Source organism: Gossypium hirsutum, chromosome D10, assembly GCF_007990345.1.
Source record: "Gossypium hirsutum isolate 1008001.06 chromosome D10, Gossypium_hirsutum_v2.1, whole genome shotgun sequence".
NCBI classification, from domain to species: Eukaryota; Viridiplantae; Streptophyta; class Magnoliopsida; order Malvales; family Malvaceae; genus Gossypium; species Gossypium hirsutum.
This window is the reverse complement of record NC_053446.1, coordinates 26,464,419-26,472,526: the sequence shown is the minus strand read 5'-3', so window position 1 is coordinate 26,472,526 and position 8,108 is coordinate 26,464,419. Positions and strand designations below refer to the sequence as shown.

The window sequence follows — 8,108 nt, the reverse complement described above, 5'->3', positions numbered from 1 at the left end:
ATCAGAATAAATAGAAAGAGAAAGAGAAATAACACCTTAATCAACAATGGAGGTTGAATCATATTTTATAGAAGTTCATCTCACTCAAAATGGCGAAGGTTAAAATCCTGAGTGAACCGACTTAATGGAGGCAAATAACTTAAGCTTGCAATGAAAAAGAAATAACTAGTCTTTGACGGACAGCAAGAAGAATCTAATTGGCAATGAAATATTCACATAAAATCCTGTTCTACTTCCTGGAAAGACTTGCTCGTGGCTACAATTTGTTTGTTTGATGTCATCTTTTCAGAGACCATCAGATCCTCATAGCTTCTTATTTCTACTTCTCTTTTCTTTTCAAGCCTTTGCATCTCCTCTTGGCATTTTTTTTCCTTCAGTTGTTGCTTTCTCTAGGTTTTTTTCGCTGCATAAACTGCTTCTTTCTCAGCTTTCAAATCAGGTTTCCTTTCCACTTTAGCCTTGTTCAACCTGTTAACTATCTCATGTATCTGCTTCTCTACTCTCACAGTCCGAACCATCTTGGAATTGTGAAAACCAACTTGGCGAACATCCATCGAAGGAGTTTTCTTCAAATTGGACCATGGAGTGTAAACAACATCAATATCATTCACCTTCTTGCCTTGGATGGAACTAGCTTTAACAAGCTGAGCACAATCTTCGACAACACCTTCGCTTATATCATCAATGGTTTCACCGTTTTTTAAGTCTTAAATAAACATGGGCAAAAGACATCTTATCCACATGGAACCAGATATCTTCCATGAAGCCATATTTGATGAGCTCCTCATTCTCGTACTTGTCAAGACCCATGAAATTGGTGTAATCATCAGCTTCTGGCTGGACTTTGAAGTAAAATATCATTTTCCCCTCCCTTTCATGAGAGACAAAATTAAAGGAAATATTTTTTTACTTTCTTAAAGAATATCAAGAAGAATTAAAAATTTTATTAATGAAAAATTGTTGGAACTAAGAATGCAAGATGAATTAAGTTAACAGAGACTTGAGCTAGAAGGCTCAATGACTTGCTGAGCAAACAAGCAGAATTAGGCTTGAAGAACAAAAGAAAGCAGAATTTTAAGCAGAGAACTAAGAGAGAATTTGATGAAAATTGATCCATTCATGTTTGAAAATGTAAACGTTACATATATCAAGTGAATGTGAAGTTGATTACAACAAAAATTTACCTAAACTCACCTAACTCCACTAACATTGCCTTGAAACTAATAAAACATTGCTTGTACATCTTGTTGTACTAATTTATCAAATCTTATCAGCACCAACTTACAACAAACTCATTACAAACTCGGTTCAAATCTAACTAAGCAACAAAACATAAGCTGAAAAGTAACAAAATGACAACATGTGCTCCAGCTACAATTTGCATGGCTCGGGCAGCTTGATCTGCTCCTTGTGATGCTTCTTGTGTTGCATGAAAGCCAACTTTAACACTCCTCATTGGCTTACATAATGCATACTCCCAATTTAGCTTTTAAAACTTTGAATCTTGACACACAAAGAGGTTTTGTCAAGATATCAGCAAGCTAATCTTCAGAACTGCAATGAATAAATCTAATTTCTTAAGATTGTTCCATTTCCCTAACAAAATGAAACTTTATCTTGAAATGCTTTGTTCTCCCATGGAATACTGGATTCTTTGCAATTGCAACAGCAGATTCGTTGTCACATTTAATCTCTGTTGCTTCTCTTTAGTATAGATTCAAATCAGGCATGATTTTTCTTAACCAAATAGCTTGGTTAACAGCTCCTACAGCTACCACATATTCTGCTTCAGTAGTTGATTGAGTAACAATATTTTGCTTCTTCGAACTCCAACAAAAAATGGTTGAACCAAGGGTAAATAGATACCTTGAGGTGCTCTTCATATCATCTATTGATCCAGCCCAATCACTATCAGCATAACCAAGTAGCTTCATGCTATCAACTTTGGTGAACATCATTCCAAAGCTTACTGTACCTTTAATGTACCTGAAAACTCTTTTGGCAGCTTGGAAATGCTTCACATTGCAACAATGCATGAATCTAGATAGCATACTTATAGTAAACATGATGTCTGGTCTCATGGCTGGCAAATAGAGCAAACATCCAACCAAACTCCTGTAGGTTGACTCAGCTACTTTCTCAAAATCAGCTGGGCTGGTCAACTTTTCTCCAACAACAACTGGTGTGCTTGTAGCCTTGCAATTTTCCATAGAGAATATGATTAGAATCTTCAAGGCAAAAGCCTTTTGGCTTTAAAAAATACCTTACTGAGCCTATGACATTTCCATGCCAAGGAAGTAAGTCATTTCTCCCAAGTCTAACATCTCGAACATGTTCTCCATTTTGCCTTTGAAATCAACCAATATGGCATTGTTTTCTCCTGTCAGCAGCAGGTCATCTACATACAAAGAGACTATGAGCTGTGTTTCATCACCTTCCTTCTTCACATACAAGGTTGGCTCACTGATGCTTCTCTAGAACCCCAAGCTAGCTAGGTAGCTATCGATTCTGTTATACCAGGCTCTTGGTGCTTGTTTCAAGCCATACAAGGCCTTTTTCAGCTTATACACTTTATCCTCTTCACCAACAACTTTGAAACCATCAGGCTGCTCAACATAAATCTCTTCATTGAGAAAACCATTGAGGAAGGAAGACTTTACATCGAGTTGATGTATCTTACATTACTTCTGTGCAGCCAAAGCAATCAATAACTTGATTGTGTCAAGTCTGGTCACTGGTGTAAATGTCTCAAAGTAGTCAATGCCATACTTTTTATTGAATCCCTTCACTGCCAGCCTTGCCTTCAGCTTGTTCAAAGTTTCATCATCATTATGATTGGCTCGAAACACCTACTCCACTCCTATGACCTTTCTATTGGTTGGTCTTGCAACTAGCTCCTAAGTCTGATTCTTATCAATCATGTTCATTTCATCGATCATAGCCTATTTCCATCCTTGTTGAGCTTCAGCCTCTTCAAAATAACTTGGTTCAACAACAGCCACATCATCTCTCTCATATATTTCAGCCAATGGCTCGGTACCCCTAACTGGCACATCATCAATGTCCACTTCAGGATCATTTTGATCAGCTTCAATCTGATCTGACACTAGGTCTTCAGCAGCAGTCTCTGGTTCATTTTTATCCCAGTTCCAGCCTAACTTCACATCAAACACAACATCTCTGCTCACAAAGACTTTTTTGGTTGAAGGATCTAAAATCCTATACCCTTTCTTCACAGTGCTGTAGCCCATCAGAATGTTAGGTTGAGCCTTCTTGGCTAACTTGTCCCTTTTTACTACAAGAATATATGCATAACATATGCATCCAAAGACCTTCAGGTGAGCAAGTGATGGTTTGAACCCAAACCAGGCTTCGAATGGAGTTTTCTGAACCAATGTTTTGGTTGGTAGCCTGTTTTGAAGATATACAGCAGTGTTAACTGTCTCAGCCCACAAGGTCTTGGGCAAATTTCTCTCAAACAACAAACATCTTGCCATATTCATCAAGCTTCTATTCTTTCTCTCACTGACACCATTCTGCTGAGGTGTGTAGGTGTTGGTGAGCTGGTGCTTGATGCCAGCTTCATCACAGAAACCCTAAAACATAGCTAAAGTATACTATGCCCCATTATCTGACCTTAATGTCTTCAGCTTGCAACCTATTTCTGTTTCTACTGCAGCCTTGAACTTCCAAAATAGTGAAGCCACTTCTGACTTGTGCTTTAAGAAGTAATCCAAATAAAACCCCGAGTAATCATCAATGAAAAGGAAAAAAATACCTGTTGCTATTCAAAGACTTTGTCTTCATAGGGCCACACACATCAGTATGGTCTAGTTGTAACCTTTCAGAGGCTCTCCAAGCCTTGTTCAAAGGAAATGGTAGTCTAGCTTGCTTTCCTAGCTGACACACTTCATAAACATATTCTTTCTCGACTGATTTGGAGAAGTTTTCAACCAAGTTTTGGTCAACTGAACTAGTGACTTGTAGTTGGCATGACCTAGCCTTTTGTGCCACAACTTAGACTCATCTAAGATAGCTGTGTAGGCACTGTCTGAACACTTGTTTCAATCCACTACAAAACTTCTGTCAACCATGGTCACTAACATGAGTTTGGATCCACTTGGATCTCTAATCAGGCATCCTTTGCCTTTGGATACAACCGAGTATCTTTTTTTAAGAAACTGAGGAATACTAAGCAGATTTCTGTCAATTTCAGGCACAAACAAGACATTAGAAAAAAGTTTGGTACCTGATGAAGTGTCCATTGCCAACTTTTACCCTTGTTTTGAAGCTTCTATCTATGTTCTTGAAGATAGCAGAATTAGAGGTCATGTGGTTTGTGCAACCATGTCAATTAACCATCTTTTTGTGGCTTTTCTTTTGGCAGTTGAGCATGAGACAGCAAAGACTTGTTCTTCTTGATCACTACCTTCTTCTGCCACTTGAGCTTCAACTCTAGGCAATTGAGGTTGATTTTGCTTCAGCTTGCCTTTGTTTCTGCAAACCTTCTCAGAATGGCTCATCCTTTTGCAGACTTTGCACTACACATCAGGCCTGAACCAACAATTTGCTTTTGGATGACTGAGTCTTTTTCAATGTGGGCAAGGTGGATACCTTTTTCTTGCTCCATCTCTTCTAGGCTTGTCTGACCAGGTCTTCTTCCCTTTGTGGCTAGAGGAGCTCGAAGCAAGTTTGCTCTTGGCTTGGAAGGCACCTTCTTGATGCTCCTTCTGCCTGCTAGCTCTTCTTTATTCTTGAGCATAGAGAGCATTGATCAGCTCAGTCAAGGAGAAGCTTGATAGATCTCTTGAATCTTCTAGGGAAGAAATTTTGGCTTCATATCTCTCAAGCATGGTTGAGATAACCTTCTCTACAATTCTTGCTTCACTAAACTGATCCCCAAGCAATCTGATGTTGTTCACAACAGCCATGATTCTGTCTGAATATTGCTTCACTGTTTCTTCTTCCTTCATCTTCAAATTTTCAAAGTCCCTTATCAAATTCAGTAGTTGTTGTTGCCTCGTTCTTTCAGTCCCTTGAAACTCTTCCTTCAGGCTATCCCAGGCTTGTTTTGGAGACTCACTAGCCATGATCCTTGTGAAAATCATATCAGACACACTATTTTGGATGCATAACATGGCCTTGTGTCTTTTGGTTCTTTCATCTGTTGTTGCCTGATCTGAGCCATAGTGGGATTTGCTCTTACAGGTGCTGGTTCAACATCTGAATTGACAACCTCCCATAGGTCAAATGCCTGCAGGTAGGTCTTCATTTTTACTACCCAAATGTGGTAGCCTTCTCCATTGAACACTGGTGGTAGAGCTGGAGAGAATCCAGATAAAGACATGACTTTAAGGATTGAAAAATGGCAGGTCCACTAAGAAGATGAGCTCTAGATACCAATTGTTGAAACTAAGAATGCAAGATGAATGAAGTTAACAGAGAATTGAGCTAGAAGGCTCAATGACTTGTTGAGCAAACAAGCAGAATTAGGCTTGAAGAACAAAAGAAAGCAGAATTTTAAGCAGAAAACTAAGAGAGAATTTGATGAAAATTGATTCATTCATGTTTGGAAATGTAAACATTACATATATCAAGTGATTGTGAAGTTTATTACAGCAAAACTTTACCTAAACTCACCTAACTCCACTAACATTGCCTTGAAACTAATAAAACATTGCTTGTACATATTGTTGTGTTGATTTATCAAATCTTATCAACACCAACTTACAACAAACTCATTACAAACGTGGTTCAAATCTAAATAAGCAACAAAACATAAGCTGAAAAGTAACAAAATGACAACATGTGCTCGAGCTGCACTTTGCATGGCTCGGACAGCTTGATTTGCTCCTTGTGCTGCTTCTTGTGCTGCATGAAAGCCATCTTCAACAAAAATATTTGTGTTTTTTATATAATCTATCTAATTACATCCTAAATAAAAAAACTCAACTATAACGAAACTTTATTAGTTTTAAACTAGATTTACTTATTCACTAATAAATATAAAATTTCTAAATAACTTAAAATACTTTAAAATATATATCTAAAATTTGAAATAAATAAATAATAAAATAGTAAAATCTAATAAATACAATATTAAACTAATATATGGGATAAATCAACACATTTTACATGCCAATTATTGTTAACAATTTTTCTTATCGATTTCTCTAATATTTATATGCTTCTTTTTAACAAATAATTGCAAATAAAGAAAGAAAATAGAAGAGTTGCATGGATTGATAAATGTTTCCAATGCTAGAAATTCAAAATATCATATAAATTTACAATGTGATTCATATGACTAAAAAAATGAAACAAAAAACACAACCCTAAAGGGGCAAATAAAATTACAACCGCCTTGAATTTGGAACAACAACAACCTTCATCTTCCTTCCTCAACCAATAATTACAAGTGTAAAACATAATTTGAAATTGAGTCAAAATGATCACACTTCAATTGCATCACCTACCTTCTACCAAACATAGAGGGAGCATAGGCTTGTTGGCCTTGGCATTTCAGACTCATGTCCCTCATTTCAAGCATGCCTCAATCACCAATGTTTCTATCCTCTTCTTGCTGCTTTGTTTCAACACATTCTTTTCATCATCAGTAAGAAATTCAACCTCCATAGTAAAATATTTTTAAAAAAATAGATGATAATTTTTTAAGGCTACTTATGGAATATAGTAGTTTAATTTATAATTAATCTATTAATCTAAAATTTTAATTTCTAAATAAAAAATTTACAAGAAATTAAAAAATAACATAATTAAATTTTTTTAACTAAAAAACCCTAAAAAAATTTTCTCCAAATCATTTGCTTCTTTTTATTTTTTCCTAGTGGCGGTGTTAGCCTTCGGGCTAGCTACCGCCCACCTTTTTCTCCTGCCCATCAACCCTATTTTTCTTTTTTCTTCTCACTCATTCCATGCGTCTTCTTTCTTTTCAGTTTACAAATCTATTTTGTAGGTATCTTTTTTGTCTTCACAAATTGTGATGGACAGATGACGGTGCTTATCATCGTTGAAACACCACCGACCATTGACAGTTTCTTTTAGAAAGTGGGTAGCTCTTCGTTGACTTCTTAATCTGTTTTTGTTTTAAGAGTTTCAGAATAATAAATGATTTCATGAGTCGGTTTGCACTCATGTTATCTAAGTTTTATATGTTTTTTGGTTTGTTTTTCTATTATTTAATAAGTTTTCACTTTTAGAAGCTTTTTTCTACTCTTGTAGTACACTTTTTAGTCTTGGTTATGCATGTAGTCTTGCTTTTGCGAGTAATTTTAGGGTTAGCTTTGTCGTCGTCCCCTCCAGTTTGGTGGATGCTCAGTTCTTTTAATGATTTATGCTCGTCGTTTTGTACCATCCAAGATTGATTTCCTTATTGTATTAAGTGCTTGCAATCACTCTTGATATGTTGTACTTGAGTTGTGACAGAGCTGATTGTCAATGTGCCATAATGTTTTATTGATGCTGAAGCTGAAGCTTTTGTTGTGTTGATGGAGCTTGTCCTTTAGCACGTACAACAAATTTTTTGTTATTTTCCCCCCAAATTGTATGGTCTTATTCATTGAATGAATTAATGAATTTCTCTTCAAAAAGATTGTCGAAACCGTTTTTTTGAAAACTAAAAATTTTAGGTTGTCGACTTTAAAAAATGATGAAATTGGGAGTCGCCACCAATCTTTTTATTAAGGTGTGATTGGATCACCTAAAAAACGACTTTGGTCTACGAATTTTAGAAAAACGGGTCCGGGAGTCGGTTACGTATGAGGAAGGATTAGCACCCTCATTACGCCCAAAAATTGGTACCTAGTTAATTAATTAATATCTTAAGGTCGAAAATTTTAAAAATATAATCTTTAAAAACTTAAAGCGTTGCATATTAAGACTCTTTTCAATTCAGAGAAGCAAAAATGCCACACCCAATACGTTAGGGCACAACACTTTAATTTCCCCCAAAATGAATTAGGTCAGGATATAAAAATTTTAAAAGAACATCCACTCATCCAAGATTTAAGAAACCACACCCAATACGCTAGGGCACGATCCTTTTAGAATCCTAAACTCGGAATATTTCTTTTAATTTAAAAGAACAT

At 36.2% G+C, this 8,108-nt stretch overlaps 1 protein-coding gene and 1 pseudogene across 1 annotated transcript; both read right to left on the bottom strand.

The window, feature by feature from the left end:
- Positions 1-212: 212 nt before the first annotated feature.
- LOC107916159 (coiled-coil domain-containing protein 25-like) lies at positions 213-861 on the bottom strand (annotated as a pseudogene).
- Positions 862-1,706: 845 nt separating this feature from the next.
- On the bottom strand, positions 1,707-2,210 carry LOC121222065 (secreted RxLR effector protein 161-like). The gene has a single exon (XM_041101959.1). The coding sequence runs from the start codon at positions 2,208-2,210 to the stop codon at positions 1,707-1,709; it is 504 nt and encodes a 167-aa protein (XP_040957893.1).
- Positions 2,211-8,108: the final 5,898 nt, after the last annotated feature.